General features: G+C 41.3%; 1 protein-coding gene across 2 annotated transcripts in view; it reads left to right on the top strand.

Moving 5' to 3' along the window:
* LOC147145354 (RNA-binding protein Musashi homolog 2-like) overlaps positions 1–9,001 on the top strand; it is a 160,644-nt gene extending 151,643 nt beyond the window's left edge. For both annotated transcript variants that reach the window (XM_086036066.1, XM_086036065.1), the window contains 3 exons: positions 6,848–6,993; positions 7,258–7,340; positions 8,865–9,001. In XM_086036066.1, the coding sequence (XP_085892192.1) occupies positions 6,848–6,993; positions 7,258–7,299 (188 nt within the window). In that variant the 3' untranslated portion in view covers positions 7,300–7,340; positions 8,865–9,001. The remainder of the gene's footprint in view (positions 1–6,847; positions 6,994–7,257; positions 7,341–8,864) is intronic.
* Positions 9,002–22,894: the final 13,893 nt, after the last annotated feature.

Genomic DNA, 22,894 nt, shown 5'->3' with positions numbered 1-22,894 from the left:
ATATCAGTATAAGCTGCAAGAGTTGCCTTTAAAATATTGTAGTGAGTGTGTACACTTTTCCCACTTTCTGCTCTACTCCCAACCTTGACCCCCCCCCCCCCACACACACCCACAGACATTATTTAAAAATCAGTCAGAAGATAAGCAGGGTTGGGCTTTGTAAACACAATTTGAGATCCATTCCCATTTTGACCATTTGTCAGCCAGTTGAAAAATAATTAACAAAATTTCTAATATTGTCTATACATCTATCCACTCTCTGTAACCACACTTGGGCCGCAGGTGTGCTGGAACTTATCCTAGCTGACTTTGTGCAAGAGGCTGAACTGATTGCCAGCCAGTTCAGGGTGTTAAAGACAAATGTCACTGTTTGTGGATACATACAGGAAAATGGTTGAAAGGTTTGAACTAGTTACAAGTTTGTGCAATAAAAAACAAGCATGTGGTTGTACCAAAGAAAATGTACGGCTAATGGACGGTCACAAATTTGCTGTTTGAAGAGCTAATGATGATATTAACAAATTATAAATGCCCCTATCAGGGTTTTGTACTGGGTGGTGTGGAGGTAAAGGTGAACCCTAGTGCAGGGAAGCAGGAGAGGCAAGTCAGGGGAACAAGGTAAATGGAAAACAAACAAAAAACAAAAACATCTTTTTACAAAAGGCCAAACAAAGGTACAGGGTAGCAGGATTTTGATTACTAAGTGGGCAAAGTGCAAAAGTAACAAAGAAACACAAGGGATTGGAAACACTCACCATCAGAGATGACAGACACCATGAAGGTGATACAGGATGTGACATTGGGCAATGAATCCAACTGACTGAAAGAAAACAGTGAATTAAATACAAACAGACTGACGAGACAATGAAAAAAACGGCTGGAGGAAGGTGTAGACACACGGAGAAGGGCTGACGAAAACAAGTGCAGACCAAGCCATAGCGAGCAGACTGGGAAGACTTGAACAAGGGAAAACGGGAAACAAAACTAAATCCAATTAAAACAATGCAAAAGTCAACAAAAAGACACACATATATACAGAGATGGGCATTTTACAAAAAATTGAGCGTCCATTAGTGTTGCACGGGATACCATTACTAATACTGTACCGTGATTTTTAAGCATCAAAAATGGCTCGATACCATTTTTTTTAACACCAGTATTAAAAAAAAAAAAAAAAAAAGCACACGGAGCTCACCAACTCTATCTTAAAGGCCATTATACATACACTAATGGAAGCCTGTCCATCGACATGTGGGAGCGCCTTAAAGGGACGGTGGGGGAATACATGGCCATGTATTCACTAACAAGTTCATTTTATATATTTTTTGATCAGGAAAATAAAAAGAGTTGCCATTTTCTCTTTTATCCATTCATTTTGGAGAAATTAGTAAATAAGTATCCATGAATAACGCCCCTTGTTAATGAGGAGAATGGCCACGCCCCCTAGCGTTCTATCCATGTTCGGCCGGAGTCACGCGAGGAACCGATTACAAACTCTCTATTGGAAATTATTGTACTTTTATTGCTTATAACGTCCAAAAACGGTGATCAATTGGCACCAAAATGTATGTGGACATCTTTACTAATGCCCACTTCAGCATATCAAAAGGATTAACCTCGCCGTGGCTGATTTATATGAGAATGAGGAAATGTGGAAGTCAGCAGAGCTACATAGATTTAGGCTGGACGAGCGCAGACGGCCTCTTTGCTTAGAAAAAAAAAAACAAAAAAAACATTGCTTCTTTGCTGATCACGGTTAGAACGGGCGAGGCATTAAACACCAGTCAGGATATTTACAGAGACTGAAGTGGGAATGAGTGGACGTGCACATTTATTTGGATGAGGATTGGACCCAGTTTTTCGACTTAGAACGTGCCGTCCAATTTGGAAGCTCACAGCCGGAATGGCACGTTCCAATGCGGCCACACTCGTCTGTGCAGTCAGCCTCGCCGACACTTTTTGTTCGCTGTTCGATGAGGGCTTTCGTCACTCTCACGCCGCTTCACTCAGGCAGGTCGCGGCTGCAAGCAAACAAGCAGGGACACCGCACGCGACTGCTTGCGAGGCGACATGAAGACAGAGGCTCATCTTCACCTCCACACGCTGGGCGGACAGTAAGGAGCTAATGTTGTTGTGCTAACGCCTTTTGTTTTAACGGCCTGAAGCTAGTTGCTACTATTAGCCATCCCAATCCTACCTTTAGCCGGGGAGGGAAGCAGGGGGCTCCAATCTGCCTGCTGCTGCTGCACGCCGCCGTCTCTCTCCCTCCTGAGACACGAGTTTAGCGTCGCTAAATGTCCGAAATATAACCAGTCGGGGTTCGCATGCACATTCATGCTCTTATCCGCTTCAGCTTGTGAAAGTGGAAGAGCAATCGCCATGGTATTTTTGATTTTGTGGAGATGATCACCTTGATGAGATCACGTTTTATGTCAATAAATCCAAACTATTGTGCAGAACACTTTTATATTTTCACAGGTTGAAGTGGACAAGAGTAGTAATGTGCATTTGCATTTTGGTGGCGTCGGTCACTGTTTTAGACAACAGAACTGACAAAGCGAGCAATATTACCAAGCATGCCTTCCTCGCGTGACGTAGACCGCTGAGACCGAAAACATAACATAAGCCCCTTTTTGGGGTGGGGAAATTTGTAGTAAACCTAATCACAAAAAAAGACCTTAAATCACTATAGAGTCTTTTGAGGTGGGCATTTTAGTACTAATGTCATTTTTACATGCAAACCTATTATATAAGTGCCAATGTTAAGCTCAACCAAGTGTCACTTTAAAGCGGAAGTCAACCCAAACATCTTTTTTCAAGAATACGTTCCCAGCAGGCCCACTAGTTGAAACACGGCTTTCTGATTAATTTTGAGTTTGTGGAATATAAATTAAGCAACAAAATGCACTTACCTGTTTTCTGAATCTGAGCCGTGATTGGTTGTTGTGAGCAGTTGTGATGTGATTTTCAGTCGACAGAAGACAAAATGGCTGCCCCCAGTGATGGCTAAAAAAAGAGTCAATTTTTCTGCTTAATTTATATTCCACAAATTCAAAATTAATCAGAATGTAATGTTTCAACTAGTGGGCCTGCTGGGAACATATTCTTGAAAAAAATATGTTTGGGTTGACTTCCGCTTTAAGTGGTACGTCTCCTCCTGCGTGTGAGGACGATGGCCTCAAGCATTGAAGCGTTGGCTGCCCCTCCGTTCCTCGTTGAAAAGCAAGCGAAGTGTTTTATATGGAACTGTTTTGCTGACATGGCCGACAGCCATGGCAAGCTGACCCACATGACAAAGCCCGTGTGTAAGGCTTGTTTTAAAACTATCGTGGCACGAGGTGGGAACACGTCCAATCTGGCCAAGCACCTCGCTGACCGGCATCCAGAGTTATACTACCAGTTTAAAACACAACAGGTTCTGATACATTTCTAACACTTCCCTCAAACATAAGTAGAGTGTGAATTATTTTGTTCAGAATTTGACGAGGTATTCGACTATCTGGGAGCGGATTAGAGAAGATTAGACACACACGCAAACACACAAACAAGATTACGTTAAGTCATTATCAATTAAATGAACATATTTGCTTGACCGTAACGGTGCAAATGTATTGTCAATATCGACAATGGATGACATGAAATGCAGTCAAATAGTTCAAGAATATGGCATGTAATGTAATGACTTATACTGAATAAGTTGTACATACAGTAACATGTATACATTATGCTTATAAAAACATATGAATGCAGGCATTGATCTCATTATTTAAAAAAAAAATGTCATTCTTAAAATCAGAATTAATAAGCATAGAGGCTATACAGCTGCATATCTGGCCATGAAAATGATCATAAACTGCTCAATACTGCATGACAGTAGATGTCACACTAATGGCTCTATAAACCCCTGTGCACATTTTCTACTAGTGATGTATAAATAAATGGAAACTAGTTTTCTTCACGTTTAATTTACATGTAGTCTTTAAAATGTAATCAAGTGTAGAAAGAAACAGTGTACCGTAATATATTTATCCCACTCTCCTTCATACGTACAAATGTTCATATGTGTTTAACAATGTTTAAAATGTTATTTTCTTATCAAGCATATCCTAATTTGAATTAATTAAGTTCTTTTGTCAGTTATAATTTTACTGCTTTTGCTGATTTTAGATTTTTGGTATCGAGGTACTTTATGCAGGTATAGTATCAAAGTCAAAATTTTGGTATCGTGACTAGCGTCTGTTATTCGTCATCTGTCTGCGGCGTGGATACCCTTCTGTCGTCCGTCATTTGCCTTTTTTGTCAGGGGGTAAAAAAAAAAGTACCCGCCTATAGGCCGGTCCGGTCTGATTTTTAAACGGGCTTCCGTCAGCGATTCCCACCGCAAACTTCAATAGCCCCAGTTACAGTTACTTTAAAACAAGCTCTCACGTCGCAGACAAGCTCTGGTAAGACACTGCCATTTTAAAGTGCATATACAACGACGTCACTATGCATTTACGTCAAGACAGAGCATGCGCAGACCGGACCCATCCTGACTATTCCGATTGAACTGTTTACATGACGCTTGTTCGGATTGGCAAAAGGAATATACCACCCCTAGTGAATCCTTCCGGATTGGGCATTTTTCCGATTGGGGTGTTTACATGGAGCATTTTCATTCTGATCGGTTATTCGGATCCTTTCTAATCGAATACATGGCTCTGTGTAAATACGGCTTGTGACTCTGAGCCGTGGAAGCCTGTTCACAACCTGGTCCCTCACTCAAATCTGCCCCCCAAGCAACAATAACTCACTATTGTTCCTCGCAGTGTTCACCGCGGCCATCAAAGCTTTGCCACAAAAAAATAGACTCAAGACGGACTGCAGACAAAAGACGGATTAAATACATGGGCTTCCGACTTTGCTTAGTCTGTTTATTTTAAATTTTTACAAGTCATTCGTCAACCTGAGTGTGCTGAGTGTACATTAATGAAAAATTTATTATATATTATATATTAAAATTATATATTGTTCTTACAAACCCAAAACATTCTTCAAAAAAACGCTTTCCATGTAAAATGAGGGGAAATAAGGGGTAAAAATCCCGGGAAAAATGTGAAAAATCCCAACTCTGAAAAAAAAAATATTATGGTTAAAAATAAATAAATAAAACTGTGAGTATGGAATTCGGCGGGGGCAGAACTGCAAATATGCAGGGATTACGGTAGTTGAATTTACTCGGGGTTTTATACTGCCCTATACTACAACATGAGTTGGCCTACTAATTTTTGGGTGGATTTGGAATGATAGGCAAGACAAATAATACAACATAAGTTTTGAATGAGTTGAAAATTTACAAAAGTAGTTCTTGTACTTAATGTTGAATTCTTGTTTAGCAGTTTTGTGCTGTTTTTGGTTAGGAAGTGTGTGGTCCTATGTGGCCCTCGAGTGGCACTGATGAAAAATTGTGGCCCTCTCCAGCATTCAAGTTGTCCATCCCTGATATAGAATGTATACCATGTTTCGCCGGTCATCCAAAACATATTATGATGGGACTTTGGCGCTGAACTGCCCAGCCATAACAAAGACTGACATTTAAACTGAGTGACATCACAACCACCCTGTGGTGCTAATACAATGACATGTCATGGAAATGGCCAGGTGATGAACATAACTCAAAATTTGATGATTTTACAATCAGACCATACAAGCAACAGAACTTAAACAGATCTCAAGCCACAGTGAAATAGATGAATACATGCCAATGGCAGATTTTAAAATCGAACCCGGACACATTTAATAGGTCCGAAATTATGGACACATAATGACTGCTGTAATTCGATTATGAGAGTTCGTATTTCCTCTTTTACCGCCTTGTAATGTGGGTCTTTGCAAATGTGACTTCACCCTTCAGTCACATACTACCAAAAGGCACCCTGTTTAATTTCCTGCCTGTCAGCAACTGACTCCATGGGTGCAATACTCCAAACACTTTAGAAAAGATAATTAAGAATCACAAGAAAGCGCACTAGGAGTTATTAAGATGACGTGTACACTATACACGTCTTAAACAGTTGTTGAGAGACATTTTACTGGTGGGTGTTGATGATGTTGTGACCAAACCCCCTGTGCAATTTCTGCCTTGCATAAACTGCCTGGTAGTGATGATAGCAAAAGGTTCCCCTTGGTGATGAAAGCCAGTGAATAAAAATCATCACACTTTGATTTGATTTGAAATGCTCATTTTTGACTACTCTGAATTAAGAACACAAAATGGCAAGCTAAACTTACTATGACTTACTAAATTGAAGAAAGTACCTTCTTATTTTCTTATTCACTCTTATTTTCAAAGACCAGCGATGGGATGCTTATGCAGACGCTGCCCTTACTTGAACCTCTCATTTCAAACACAATACAGACTGGCCGATTCCAGTTTCTTTATATGTAAATAAGATTCAAATATAAAAATTGACATGGTCTATTGCAGGGCAAACTCTTCAGATGATATTCAGCCCCTTCCCGGCTATACTTTCCGTTCATGTTTTTTTGAATCTGTGGTCATCGAGTCGTAAAACAGAGATGTGCGTAGCGATGGACGGACCTCTTGCATTAGGGACCCTGGCTGTGCAGGAAGTAAAAAATACCGCTGAGCCTTCTTCATCACAGAGTTAGGTAAGCCTCTCCTGCAGTCAATAACAATCTTGTTGGTCTTGCTTAGGATCAGGGGACAATTCACTGGCTGGCTTTCTGCAGCTAGTCTCACATTGTTTGGAGAAATAGCCTGGCTCATGCATGTGTTGAAGATGTATTTCGGATTTGGTTTCTTTTTGTTCATCTTAGTAATTCCCTGGTGACTCTTTCTTAACAGATGTAACGAGGCCTGGACCCTTCCCTGGTACTAACAGCCCCGGTCATGTCACTGACCTCTATGGTACCAGTCAGGACTCTGTTGTCAGCGACTATAGCAGTGCTACAAGCCCTCAGCCTGTTTCTGGCTTTAGCCACACTATTGCTGTGAGTGTCTACTTTTGCATCATCGTCACATCTCTCCTGGCAATGCAGACTTTTCAGGTGTACCTTGATCCTGTAGAGTTTAAAAAAAAAAGTAATTAACTTTCTAAAAAAAAATGCATAGGCCTATACAGTAGGCTATTATATATCAAATATAAAAATGTGGTGGGGAATGAGGCCAAGTGTCAATAGGACAGGTCAGTCATTGAGTGATTTCTAGTTTGTTTGTATCTGTCAAACTGATGTATAACTGTTTGTGCATTTCAGTGTCCACTGATTGCAACAGCTTTTACTAATGGATATCACTGAATGTCAACTGTCAACTGGGGCTGGTTGTCATCTCTCTTCAGGTGAATAGATACTAATTTCATATCAAATCAAAGTTAGACATCCACATGGTCATTGTTCGCATATTCCTTGTCATTTCTGTTCCTATCGTACTGTGCATGGCACAACAGCACTAGCATCAGGTCCTACATGGCTGTCAGCCAGGTCAAGGAACTTAGATGACTAGACGATGCGTTTCATTGTAATGCGATATCGATCAAGAAGGTGGCAGCGTAGGTGGTACGTGTGTGTGTAGGCTTCTTAACACTGGCACACAGCACCTACGCCACCGCCAAGCTAGCTTGCTTTGTAGCAGCAGCATCGAGCTGCATGCTGCGTATCCTCTCTTCCGGCGTGACAGTTAAAGAGGCCTTTTGGATAGAGCAGGAGTGCCCATTATCGACTGGTCGATCGCAAAGGCATTGTGGGTAGATCGTCAGCCTATCATCCATCCTCAATACTGTATTGCTACGTTCATTCTACGTTCACACCAACTGCGTTGGGAGCGTTTCTGGCGGCGCGTTTGAATTTGAGTCAATGTAGTACGCGCAGGCGGGCGCAGTTGCGTGCGGGGCGGCGCGAATGATGTGTTTGGAGTGGTGGGACGCGGAGCCAAGCACCGGAAATCTGCCCATTCGCTCCATTCGGCTCGTATAAAACCAGTTAACCTTTTTGCCATTTCGCCTCGCGGCAGCCAATCGGCATCGGACATACTAAGTCACACACAGCCACACGGCATCCTGTTCGCTCGGCGGCCAACAATATTGTTAGCATTAGCATAGTGTGCAACAAAGTTGAATTGTTTTATACACCCCGGATGGAGCGAATGGGCGGATTGTTGTTGCTGCAAATCTGCTTGAAGCTGGCTATCAGCAGCTACTGTCCGGACTATGCGTCCCTGATTACATTCGGTGCAAGTCATCAGAGTAAGGTAATTACAAAACATTTTTGTTGTTGTATTGTGCTATATAGGTTGATGCAGTCATGCTAGGTACACCGGCATATACGGTACATGTAAAAATAATTCTCAATATATTTATAAATAATGTGTTTAAGATCATTTTGACTTGGTCATAAGTAGCTCTCAGGCTAAAAAAGTGTGGGCACCCCTGGTATAGAGGAATCTAGCCGGGGAAAGCTGAGTACTACGTCATTACAGGATGTGACTCAACGGGCCAATCACAAGAGATGATGCAGGCGGCATTCTATGCGCAGCAACAATTTCTTTCGTGTGTGCGGCATGCGTTGTAGACGGGTCGCAGAGGTGCTGTGTGGCACAATGCGTCAGCCACGTGATGCTATGTGCCCGTTGACGACTGCACGTATGCGGGCGTATAAAGGAGAGGCCTTAGCTATTTGTATTGTTTGCAACTTTTTTTTTTCATGGCACCTGTGCTAAAGTTAGTTGCACCGAAATTTTGGACCGTATCACATTCACACAGCTGCCAACCTATAGAAATTCACTTCCTGAAAAATGTATCTTAATTTTCTTATTGTTAATATAAAACGCAGCCGAGAAATGACTTGTTTTTGGTTGTGTGTTCTAGGCAGCCATGGAGCAGACCAGGGAAAGCAGGCGGACAGGCGTAAACTCCTCCTGTGTGTCGGTGATATCACCCAGCATTAACCACTACTACAGCATCAGTGTGGCCAGCCACAGAGCCGGAGTGCCAGTGCAGTGGACCCCAGCTATTCACGGGAGATCGGGACCAGTCCATTCCGTGAATAGCAAAAATCTGTGCATAATACACTGTCATAATAAATGCAAAAGTTTTTTTTGGGTTGATACACAATATTTTGGGGGAATGCAGAAGGAAACCGGATTACGAGGAGCAATTTTTTCTAACCACAAAAAATTCTTGAATAAGCGTGGATAACCCGCCAATAAGAGATTTCCCCCCCAAAAATATATTTATTTATTTATTTTAATTATTGAAAAAAAAAAAATGAGTGAATTGGTGAATCCACGGGTGCCGAGCTGTGAATATGCACGGGTCCACTGCACCATGAAAACCACCTCAGAAAAGAAGATGACAGTTTGCTGTATGCTGACCTCCAGTTATGTCGGTCTTCACGGCAATATCTTTGTAAAGATATTTTTTTTTTTTATTTTATTGTGTTTTTGTGTACTGCTTTTGTCAAAAGTTTCCATTGAGTAGTACTCATTGATTACTGTAAGAAATACTTTTGGATTATATGTGTTTTCCAGAGGTAGGCACATCAGTACTGTTCTGTCATTCATCATTTGCCAGCTGCCAGGCCACCATCATCGTCAGTCCATTAATATTTCAAGCCGACCCAAAACTGTCTTTGTCAGTCCGTCACTCCGTCATTGTTAATTTAACCGGGCTTCCATGATCGCTAAATTACAGTTCGTCACCACTAATTTGGGCCCATCAGTAAATTTCGCCAGTCCGTCATGGTCAGTCCGTCACTCCATCACGCTTCGCTCTCCTGCTCCTGACTCTGCTAAATCTGTCCATGATGTTTAATGGAGCAGTCAGACCGAACGCATGCTTTCTCGTTCTCCTTCTTCTTTTCCTCTTCTCGTTCCCTTAGTTTATCAGCCGATTACAGCTCTTGTGCATGCCGCCACCTACTGTACAGGAACCGTAAAGGTATTCGGCAGGCTATCTTATTTACTATTGGTGAAAGCTGAGCGTTTCATAGTCATTGCAGTCTGCTTGAAGTAACCCCGGTGTACATCAGTACTGACGGAATGCCCACCTCTGGTGTTTTCTATTATAAATTGTTTGATTGTTTTTCTTTTGATGTGTGACTGGTCTCCAAAGGACATCTTGTCAGATCAGGCCTAAGAAAACCACCGCAGTAGCAAAGGGAGTGATAGTGGAGATGTCTCCATGAAGAGACAGAGTGGACTAAAGGGTCACTTGAAAGGTGGTTTGACACGTTAGGCAATACTGATTCAACTCAACTCCAACTTTATGTGTACAGCACTTAAAAAAGCATCAAAACACCATAAGACATATGTAAACCGGTACACTTCACAGTGTAGTCACCAGACATTCTGTACTTGTTTTTGGCAATAAGAGAACAATATTTTTTTTACAGTTCTGTTTTTTGAAGCATTTTGCTTTTGTGTGTAAGATATTGTACTGTATATTGTCTTTATTCTGTGATTGAGAAGGGGCCATGGGATGTTGGATCTCAGAATGAACCCTTTGCCATTCCACCTGGCAGTTTTACCTGAACGAAAGGTGCACCAAGGTAAATTTGATTCTGTACTTGAACCATTTGGTGTATCGGCATAGTTTTGGTCTCTTTTTGAAGCCTTTCGTTCAGGTAAAACTGCCAGGTGGAATGGCAAAGGACCTCTGCTTCACTGCTTCCCACCTGAGGCCAATTGTACGTTTTATACACTTGTTCATCAACTGCATGCACAGTTGGATCTATATTCTGACAGTCACTGAATGATGACACTCTTCTCTGTTATACTGGAAAAAAATATCAAAGCTTCAAAAAGCTTTAAATAAGCTTTAAAAAAAAAATTTAAGTCATCCGTCACTGGTAATATTTGAGCTTTGACTGATGTAAATTCATTTAGTGCAACCTGAAATTTCACTTTAATTTCTTAAGGTGAAGAAAACAATTAATTCCAGTGGTTTATAATTCATTTTTACGCCATGTAAACCATTGTTGATTGCTGGAACAAAACATTTTTTTCTAAGTTGTCTCAAGTAAGGATTTGAAGTTTTCATAGTTGTATTTCACTCAAATTCGCACGTAAGGACAATGTAGTCTTCAATGAACCTAGCATGCACATTTTTGGAATGAAGGAGGAAACCGGAACACCAGGAGAAAATCCATACAACTATAGGAAAACAGAAAAATTCCATACTGGAAGGCCAGAACTTGGATTTGAACCAACAAGCGGTCATCCACCAGACCTCCAATCCATTGTATATCAAATTGAATGAAATGGCTATATCTTTCCTTTTTTTTTTTTTTACAGATTAAAACACTATAATATAAAGTTTTTTATATGAATATTCAGGTTGCAATTATTCACACCAGTCAAAGCTAAAATATTAGGTATGAGGGATTACCTCTCTCTTTTTTTTTTAGTTCATGCAATGTTTAATTTGTTTTGTTTTTTTCAGTGTAGGCTGCAACTGGGATACTGCAAATCAATAACGTGGATCTCCAAAAAAGCATTAATGCATAATCTGCAATATATTCCTATGATACTCTGTACCTTCCTTTATGCACTGGCAGTAGTCAAATCTCAGGCTCAGTCATGTCTATTTCTACCTGGCTAATGAAATGCAGTTGGGACACTGTGATTAGAGAATGTCTTAAAGCATTTTACTCTAACTTGCACATTTGATGGTTCTTTGAATGAGATTCAATGATGTGAAGACTTGTCATTAAATGGTAAACCCACATTGAGACAGATATTAATTACCAGACATCCATCCTGCCCTTATCCATGCCGTATATCCTCACAAGGGTCACGGGCGTGCTGGAGCCTATCCCAGCAGTCTTCGGGCAGTAGGCGGGGTACACCCTGAACTGGTTGCCAGCCTATCGCAGGGCACACAGAGACAAACAAACATCCACATTCACAATCACACTTAAGGGCAATTTAGAGTGTCCAATTAACCGACCGTACATGTTTTTGGAATGTGGGGGTAAACCGGAATACCCGGAGAAAACCCACGCAGCTACTGGGAGAACATGCATACTCCGCCGGAGCCGGGATCGAACCCACGACCACTGAACTGTGAGGCTAACCAGTCGACCACCGTGCCGCCCATTACCAGACAGATAAGGGTAAAAAAGGTTGTTTTTGTAAATAAATTCTTTATGAACATACAATGAAAAGAGAAACATTGTTCAAACCAGCAGATTTCAAATGCTTTATGAGTTGATCTACATTATATGTACACTTATTTATATGTACACTAATTAACAATTTGGTCCAATATAAATATTTCTTACTTACATCATTAAACATTGTAAATTTGAATATTGGAGTGTGTCATTAAAGTTCGAATGTTAAACAAGCAAACACACAAAGCTGGACATTTTACTAAAAATTGAGTGTCCGTTACTCATCCGTCTGCCGCGTGGGTATGGATAGACGGAGCAGTCCGTCACATGCCCAGCTCTGCAAACACATGCATACAATTCAAATAGGAAAAATTATTTTTTCTTTCTTTTGTCTAACATATTTGGATCCACTCATTTTCTCACTCTTCCTCATAATCTGAACATCAAGATTAATACAATATAGTTGTCTTTCACCATGTTGCAGATAATTTTTTGCTGTCTCACTGCATCACGGGTTTTGAAATCATACATATCTAATTTTATATTGCAGGTTTTTCGCTATTTTGCAAGATTTTTCAATACCATTTTTCTACACAGACTCATTTTACTGTAGACCTACTGTATGTAGCAGATACTGTGAGACAGTAAGAAAGAATGTATAAAAGACAGGGATGTCCAAAGTCTGAGATCATTTCACTTTTAAAACAAGAGGACAAAGGGTCCAATTCAAATGCCGAACGCAAGTCTGGTGTGAGGCACCTTCTAAGACTGCACAGGGGCGGGCTAGAGTACGTTTTGGTATTTTTGCAGACTCTTGCAAGCGGGCAGTGTATGGTGCATTTTAAAAAAGGAACACAGTCGACTTGATTTGCCACCAATTAAAGCATCTCCTGCCATTCCCTTTAAATGCGGTGTGTGAAGTACAACCTGCTAGTCTTTAATTCCATCGACATTTTATGGACTATTTTTGACTCTCCACAATATTACGGGGCAGTGTGTCCCTTTACAACTCAATACGGGACATGTACTTGGCCTACATTTCTAAATACCGGACGATTCCATTTTTCAAGGGACGGTTCGCAACCCTACTCCCACGCTCCTCATAACTCCTCACTTGCCACTCTCTCCTGCCACTCGTCTACACATCACACCATCGTAGATCACATACTACCCAATATTCTGGTAACCCTATATGTCACTGCTATTATATTCCTCAACTCTTATTAAGAGCTGCGATCAGGGTTAGCCGCAATAAGACGTTACCTTTCGGCTAACATTGCACTCGTCCGCCAGCTAGTAGTTAGCTAGCTTGCTCTTGAATCCCAAACATAAGCGGCTTGCAGTTTGGTATTATTTAATTTTCTTTTTTATTTTAGGCTATAAAATAATCTGTTATAATACTAATTATTACAATTTCAAAGGTAAACAAACTTACTGCTCACAAAGTGCTCACTGCACACATTATTCCAAACTATGGCTTGACCATGGAAGTCTGCACGGGAGTACCTAGCTACTTCACTTGCCGTTTTTTAGACATTTGTTCTTTCTCCGGTGCATATTATCTTCAGAATACGAAAGAAACGTAAATCTTTTTCTGTCTTGGCATTGTCATACCACCCAATGACGCATACAATGACCATTTTAAGAGCAGCAGAGAAGTGTGTTAAGCGTGTTCGATTGTAATCAAATCCAATCCCTCCAACATGGCGAGCGAAAAAAAATACAAAGCATAAGTGACGTCATGTGAAAGTGTCGATCTATACGTCCTTTCGGCACAAAAGGGGCAGGAGTACTCTTTCGCATGCATACACTGTATTTTAAATATGCCGTGGTGCGCCCTCTGCTTAAAAAACCTGGCCTTGATCAAAGTGTGCTGTCAAATTTTAGACCAATTTCCAAGCTGCGTTTTATTTCTAAAATTCAGGAAAATGTGGTGCACTCACAGTTAAAATATTTCTTGGATGAACATAATGTCATGGAGCTTTCCCAGTCAGGTTTCAAGATGATGCATAGCATCCCTGTTACGTGTTTTTAATGATAACCTCCTGGCAAATGACACTGAAGACTATGTATGCCTTGTTTTTTTTGTTTTTTTTTATTTAACTGTGGCGTTCGATATGGTGGACCACAGTATGGTCTGGCTTGTCTGCAGCACCAAGTGGGCATTAGTGGAAGCGCTCTAGAGTGTTTTAGATCCTATTTGGCTTGCAGGACTTTGTCTGTTACCCTAGGTTGCTCTGAGTCCCGCTCTGCCCCGCTGTCATATGGTGTTCCACAAGGTTCTATTTTGGGGCTCTAGCTGTTCTCATTTTATTTGCTGCCACTAGCTTCCAATCCTCAAAAACATTTCCTTTCACTGCTACGCAGATGACAGTCAAATCTATGTCCCGCTGAGCAAAAAAGACACTTTCTCCTTAAGGCCACTATTGTCCAGTCTAGAGGAAATAAAGCTTTGATGTCACTGAAATTCTTCAATTACAACGAAAAGAAAACATAAGTTATGGTGTTCGGTCCCAGTGGCTCTTCTACATTCCACCCTGTTGACCTGGGCCCTCTGGCCAATGTCAAAAGCCAACAGTCTCAAACGTGGGTTTCAAATTGGACAGTGATTTTAAATTGGACCAACAAATCGGTTCGATGCTGTTGTTCAATCCAGCTTCTTTCATCTTAGGCAGCTGGCTAAGGTAAAGCACCTCCTTTCTCAACAGCACTTAGAAACCGTAACCCATTGCCTCTGTTACCTCTTAGCCAGTTTACTGTAATGCACTTTATTTGGAGTCTGCCAGTTCTCCCTCAAGTGTCTCCAGTTGGTCCAAAATGCTGCTGCTCGCCTCCTAACTGGAACTCAGAAGAGGGAGCACGTAACCCCAATTCTGGCCTCCCTTCACTGGCTCCCAGTGCATTTTAGGGTTCAAATTAAGATGCTTCCATTTGTCTACAAATGGCGTACCTCTCTGAGCTCCTCCACCCCTACGCACCTTCCCGGTGCCTCAGGTCTGCGGACCAGGCTCTATGGGGGTGCCGAGGACGAATCGGTGCCTCAAGAGGTGATCGAGCCTTTTCTGTTGCCGGTCCTGCCCCCTAGAATGACCTTCCTTTAAATGTTAGTCAAGCCCCCTCACTGTCTGTTTTTAAAACTCGTTTGAAGGCGCATTTCTATTCTTTGGCTTTTGAGCTCTTCATGAGACTGACACTTTTCTGCTACTTTCCAGTGTTTCCTATATATAATAATTTGTGGTTTAATATTTTGCTTTCACTGTCTTTGATGTAAAGTGCTATGTTACAGCTGTAGCTGTTATGAACTACGCTATATAAATGAAGTTGTATTGTATTGTACTTTTCACGGCACTGTATGTGTCACTGAATACAAATTGAAAACTCTCCTGGATGAGAGAGAGAAGAGCATGCTTAAACCTCAGAATTCTTAATTCTGAGACTGAGCCAGTCATGCTCACGCTGAGGACTGGTGTGCAGCATTTGCATTATGGATCCTGTGGTATTTGCCCTGTCTAACTGTGATTGTGGATCAAGTTAGCATTTGCCTGTCAGTCATGTGCACAGTGTGACATTTTTTCCTCTTCGGTTGTCATGGAGACTCACTGATGTATTCCGTCTGCTGTTTGGAGGAGCATAAACAACACAAATCAAGCCTTTAAAATCCTCATTCTTACAAATGTTGCTTCCCATCTGTTCATAAGTGACTGTTTTGCTCCCATTTCACCACATTCATGGCTGCAAAAATACCAAAATACATCAGCAAGTCAACTTATGAATGGCTTAAAAAAAAGATTTAAAAATGAAGGTTTTAGAGTGGCCTTTTCGAAGTCCAGACTTCAATCTGATTGAAATGGCAAAACCTTTAAAGGCCGCTCATGCTCCAAAGTCCACAAGTGTTGCTGAATTAAAGTCATTTTGAAAGGAAGAGTGGGCCAAAATATCTCTATAGAGTTGTGAAAGACTCACTGCAATAAGGTTTAGGGGACAATCACTTTTTACATACATTGATGTAGTTTGGGATTATTTTCTCGCTTAATAATAAAATGCATTATCTAAACACTGCATTTTGTGTTTACTTAAATTTTTTTGATGATGGAGCATATATTTAAGTGAGACAAACATGCAAAAAAAACAGGAAGGGGCAAACACTTTTCAATCACTGGATATACTGTACATAGAGACAGACAAGACAACCATTCAAACTCACATTCACACTGTCAAGGACTGATGATAAAATTGTCAGAAAAAGTCAAAGATGAGGAAGGAAACACTAAAGTGGCAGAGAAGCGTTTAGTTGAATTAAAAATATCAGGACAAATGAAATCAAGGGGAGAAATAATACAAAAATATAGAACCAAAATGCCAGAGCTGGGTATTCCATGGGTTGGAATGGTCCATCCCGAACGGATGCCCATTTTTGGGACGGAGGATGGGGGACAACAAGTTTAAAAAAAGGGATGGACTAAGCAAGGACGGAGGTAGGTTTTAGTCCACTAATTGTCCCTCATGCGAGGCGGCCAAAGTTAATCTCAAACTACTCGGTAAATGGGCAAATGACAAAAATTTACTCCGAATGCTTCAAATGCACCACTAGTTATCCAACTGCGCGTACTAACTTGCATTAAGAACGCCCTGGTGGGAATGTTATGCTGTGCACAGAGGGGAGAAAAAAAAGGTGAGAAAGAATGAGATGAAGAAAAAGAAGAAGAAGGTGCGCTGGCAGAAATTTGAAACCTGAATGCCACAGCCACTTCATTCGCGCACATCGGAGAGGGGAGGGGCTTTGCTTGGTAGTAGACGACGACTGGCAAAACCAAAAAAAAAGGGGTTGACATCGCAACCAAGTAGCCGATGCTGTGTTGAAGCTAATGCAAACAATATTGCCGTCTTGGTTCAACAGCTGTAAAAATAACTAAAGAAAGCAAGTAAAAACACACCGTATAACAAGCTCCACGCTGACAAGCTTCTCCAAGCCTGCTCTCTTTTTTTCTTGTCCCGGTAGTGGTAGCTGGCCGTGTCATATAGCTCAGGATGTCCAGAAACCACCAAGATAATCTTTTCCTATAATCTTTTCCACACAAAACCCGCCGATTGTACAGGACACTGTGTGTGACGTAGCACTCCCTGATTCTGGCTGACGCGAGGTGAAGAGGGAAAAGGGTTCACTTGTTTTAGCCGCGCGAATGAGCGAATGGGAAGATTTTCGGTGCTTCGCTTCACATCCCACCGCTCCAAACGCATCATCCGCGCTGCCGCGCACGCAACCGCGCCACCCGCGCTAACTACATTGACTTCAATTGAATCGCGCCTCCAGATTCAATTGAACATTCACATGTAGCAGCACCGAAACTGCTCCTGCGCGATTTGTTTCTCCACAGCAGACTGATGGTGTCCCAGTCGGCGCTCCGGAAGTGGAGGTGAAACCAGCGAGCCAATCAGCAATATAATGGGCTGACCAATGGAAGCGCTTTCTGGACCGGGCGTCTCCGCCTATCCGTTCAGAGACCGACCTCTTTCCAGTGGCGGAGCCAGAAAGTGGCTAATGGGTGGGCCTGGAAAAATCAGGGTGGGCCTGAATATTTCTCTCACTGAGCACAATCCTCCTGTCCCGACACATTGTATATTCAATTAAAACGACAAACCGAATAAAATGAAGTTCAGATTGTCCTTTGACAAGCATGGAATTACCACGATCATCATGTTCCAAAATAAAATAAAACCACTGACTTTCCATTACTCAAGGCGGAGTCTTCTGGACTTTGAGTTAAAATCATTGATTATGTCATCATAAGCTGAGCTGTCAATCATTTCTTTTTCAAATGACAAAAGTGTCAAATTATTAAGGCGTCTGCTCAGCATGGATAATGTCAGGCGTGTCTGGATCCTGTTTGTTGCAGAGAAAAGTCTCTCGACGCTGCAGGAGGTTAAAGGGAGCGTGATGATGACTCTCAACAGACTGATGCCAGTTTTGTTAGCGCAATAGCATGCGGCTTACTACATTCATGCTTTTCCACCTACGACAGTGGCAGAGAATCTTGTCAACTTGGGTGAAGTCGCTGGTTCGTCCATCAATGATAAATCAACAGGTGTACAGTCATTACAGGCCACCAATGCCGGTCTCTGGGTCGGAGATAAAACACTAGCATAAGAGCTCTCCACCTTGGATGGCGACTAAGACATGTTTTCTTCATTTCCTGAGGCAATAAACGTCTCGTGACCAACCGCAGCAGTTGCTGCACCTGTACTTGAATTTCCTATGCAAGTTTGTTTTTTTTAAAGTGGCTCACATGCAATTGTTTTGCCATTGCTTAACTCCACCTGTCGACCAAGTATAAAGTCGTAATTTTTTTTTTTTTTCATGAATCTCACTGGGTGGCCAGTCTGTCAATCTGGGTGCCGCTAGCATAACGGCTCGCTTCTGATTGGTAATGAACCTGAGTATCGCGAGGTGAAGCGCGATCGCGTGAAACATAAGGGCAATTTTTTTTTCTTTTTTGTAATACGCTATATTAAATTCTTTACATTCAATAAATAAAAAAAAAACACAAAAAAATGCAAATCAAAAAATAATTTCATTTTTTTTTTCCATGAATCTCACTGGGCAATCTGTCAGTCTGGGTGGGCACACCCAGGCGCATCCATGGCTCCGCCCCTGCCTCTTTCACATCCGCTGCATTGACATATAAACAATGACTGCTGTTAAAGCAGTTACATTACAACTATCGACTCACTTACTTTGTCTCCTTACACAATACAACGTGTGGTGGCAAGCGGTTTGTCAAACCGTTAACCCAGAAGTGGGTGCCCATAAGGTAAGCAGATTTTAATAGTAAATTCTCGCATCTTGCATCTCTCTCGCATCATGCATGGACACTTTTTTCGGGGGTGGGGGCGGACATAAGGACGGAAGCATTTTAAAAGGACAAGGACGATGGAGTCGGAGGACAATAAGTTTTAGGAATAAGGGCGGAGCGACGAGGCCGCAAGGGTACCCTGGCCACGGACGGAGGACAGACTGGCAAAAAAGGGTCAAGTGCCCAGCCCTGCAAAATACTGTAGGAAAAATATTATAGGGACCGTTCAAGACAGTTTACCTTATAATTAATGAGAGAAATAAAAACAATACCCAAAATGGAACAATGAATTTTAAGAAGAAAAAAAAACGGAAGGATGGACATAAATCATTCTTGACCGCCCTCCCGCTTTTTTCCGTGCTTTTTCGCTTTCCATTCTGAATGGATGATCAAAATTCATACAACCAGGTAGCAGAATATATATTAAAAACTACATAGATACATTTAAATACAGCAAACACAAAGTTAAAAGAAAGACATAAGCTAAACAGGCATGCATGTATAAAAAAAACTTTGTTGAAGAGATGTTTGCACAGTGGGTAGTTGCCACTGTACAGGATGTGGAAGGGACGCTCGGCTGGCCCCTGTTGGATAGACAAGACAAAAACAAATTATTAACAAATTATACCATTACATCTGCATTGACATCAACATAAAGAACACAAAAATCACTAATTATTGTATAACAAAAAAGTGAAAAGTAATAAAGCTTCTGTAAGGACACGTGATATACTTAAATGTCACCATCTAGCAGTCAGCTGAATTATAGATATTAGACACAAGGGGGCAGCATTAGTCCTCTTCATAAACGGTAACAACAAGTTGAGACCAAAGACACAAATATTATCTCTTTGTAACGAGAACACCATACCACTAAACAAAAATACTGAAAAATTATGATCCTGTTCAATTTCACAAAAAGACTTACTCACCCCGGGATCTGGGCCTGTTTGATTCAGTTCAACTCACAATTCTAAATCAAGGGAAGAAAAATACTCTACAAAGTGTTTCTCAAAAATAACATATTTAGAAAAAATTCAAGGCATGCAAAGTGTATTTTCACATGGGCAAATAATCATCCCGAGATAGACAAGTCCAAAGTATGCCAAGGGTAACAGTTCTTTTTGTCCTTATTTTTTTTTTCCATTCACAAATGTTCATGAATCTGTCTGACCACAGTATTACTGCTTATTATAGTCTTTTTTAATACACATGGCACACCGGGTCCTCCACATTTTCACACAAACAGAAATGATCATTTCAAAAAGCTCTTTTTGTTTGAGGGGGTAAACTATTATCTATTAAAACATACATAGTGGTTCCATAATTAAAATTAATATTTAGTCCAATATTTTTCACAGCAACCCAGACTTATTGAACTCTATACCAATCTAATAATAAGTGTTGTGTCTCTTTGTCAGAGCAGTATATCATGGGACATTCCGTTGTTTTAACATAACAGCTCCATGACACCATCGCTCTCGTAGGGAGTTTGCCCACAGAAATCAACCACATGGTATCTTTCATCCCTTCAGAGATGTTTTTTTAATCCAATAAATAAGCAAACCACTTCTGAAACTGGTTTTCGTTGAAAAATTAAAAATTTATAAGACCACCATATCTTGCGTAATTTATCCATCCATCCATTATCCATACCGCTTATCCTCACAAAGGTCGCGGGCGTGCTTGAGCCTATCGCAGCAGTCTCCGGGCGTAGGCGGGGGACACCCTGAATTGGTTGCCAGTCAATCGCAGGCCATACAGAGACAAACAAACATTCACACTCACAATCACACCCAGGGGCAATTTAGAGTGTCCAATCAACTTACCATGCATGTTTTTTGGAACGTGGGAGGAAACCGGAGTACCCGGAGAAAACCCACGCAGGCACGGGGAGAACATACAAGCTCCACACAGGGAGGCCGGAGCCGGGATTGAACCCACGACCTCTGAACAGTGAGGCGGACGCGCTAACCAGTCGACCACCGTGCTGCCCCCCTTGCGTCATTTATCTTTTTAAAAATCACTTTGTTTGTTAAACCATTCCAATCTATGTATAAATGCTCGTATTGAGCAACGAAATCTCCATATGTGAGTTTAAAAAAAGGACCCTGCCTGGCTCTCGCTCTCCTTTTCTTCAGAGGGTCAGATCACCAATCCAGGGGGCATTCCTGAAAATAGCTGAATAAACATTTTTTACAAGGGCAATCTTCAGTCTAGAGCCGAGTTCCACACTTCCTAGGCCCCCAAACTCACTTACTTTATACAAGAGAACACGCTTTGCGACTTCTCTTGTTCCCCCAACCATATTCACACATAATTTGTTAATTGTAGAAATTGGATTATGGGCTGGTGGAAAAAGAATTGCAAGAAACAAGAATTTAGACATTATTTCATTATTTATAGTTTGTATGTTTATTTTCCCATTTCAGAGTTTCTTCTTTAATTACTCTCAATTTGTTTAGCCAATTCCTTTCACTACAATCCCCATTACAAATACAGAGGCCAAGGATTTTAATTTCTTGTTTAATTTGAATGTTGGTAGGTTTTATATAGTTCTCCTCTTGTATCCAGATGTCCTCAGATTTGGAATGGTTTAGACGAATGTTTATAGATTTTCAAATATTCAGTTGAAATATTAATTTCGGACTGGTTCCTTATGAGTTTTTAAGAGAATCTATGGTCAAGACAGCAGGTATTTTGTGCCCGGAGAGCAAAGACAAATTTGAAAAAAATCAGTTTATTATGCCGGACAGAATACCGTGGTCTGGCTGACCTGTTTTCTGAATCTGAGTCGTGACTGGTCATTGTGAGCAGTTGTGATGTAATTTTCAGTCGACAGAAGCCAAAATGGCTGCCCTCAGAGATGGCTAAAAACGAGTGCATTTTGCTGCTTATCTTATATTCCACAAATGCAAAATTAACCAGACTGCCGTGGCCTGCTGGGAACATATTCTTGAAAAAAATATGTTAGGGTTGAATTCCGCTTTAAAGAAGTGAGGAGGAACAGTGTCAAAAGGGGAGCCAGATGGCTTAATATGGCAAACCACATCCTCCAAAAATGCCAAGGAAACCACCTCAAAGAAATTGAACACTGCGGAACAAGGAACGTGGATAGAGAGGTCAAATGTGGCGTTCGAAATGAGAGCCCTAGCTGTAGCAACCTTGTCAATGAAATACTGCAAGAATCTATCACACATTTCAGGGGACATGTCTGTGCAAATCAGCTGACGGGGCTTCAGTTCAGAATCAATTGTTTTAAATAGAGCACGTGGATCATGCTGATTTTCCTGAATCAGAGTTGGCAAGTGGTCCCTCTTAGACTCCTTCACCTTTCTCTGGTAACGGCGCCAGCAGTCCTTTAGGATTTGATAAGAGACTTGCAGCCTGTCGCTGTTTAGCTGCACGAGTACTCTCATTAAAAATGGAGCCACAGAGTCCAAAATGTTAAGGCAGGATGAATGGAACCAAGTGCTGAGTTATGTGTTTGAAGAGAGAATACAAAGCCGATCAAAAAAAGTAAATTGGTATAGCAACTGAGTCATGTTGTGAATCATGTTTTGAAACCTGTTAACGTCATACACGCAAGGGAACTTCAGCACCATTAGGTTCCCGTAGGAAACAGATGCAGACCACCTGGACTTGCTTTATTGCTCTTGTGTCCGCTGGTTTAGTTTGGGCAAAGTGTTTCAACGAGTGTGTGAGCTCAAAGAGGAGAATGGTGCATTTTTGAAGCACCTGCAGGGAAGACTGATGAATTTCCTGAGCTGAGTAACAGGAGCTGGCTTTGTGACTTTGCTTTCGCTGCGGATGTGTTTTCACACTTGAACGAACTCAACATGAAGGATCAGTTTGTGCACGACATGTACAGAAACCTGAAATTCAAATCCAAGCTGGCTTTATTCTCCAGGTAAATGGTAAAAAGTCATTCA

Source organism: Filicampus tigris, chromosome 7, assembly GCF_054856515.1.
Source record: "Filicampus tigris isolate MCC_2025a chromosome 7, RoL_Ftig_1.0, whole genome shotgun sequence".
Lineage (NCBI taxonomy): Eukaryota > Metazoa > Chordata > Actinopteri > Syngnathiformes > Syngnathidae > Filicampus > Filicampus tigris.
The sequence above is the reverse complement of the archived record's forward strand: the minus strand, read 5'-3'. Positions and strand labels throughout refer to the sequence as shown.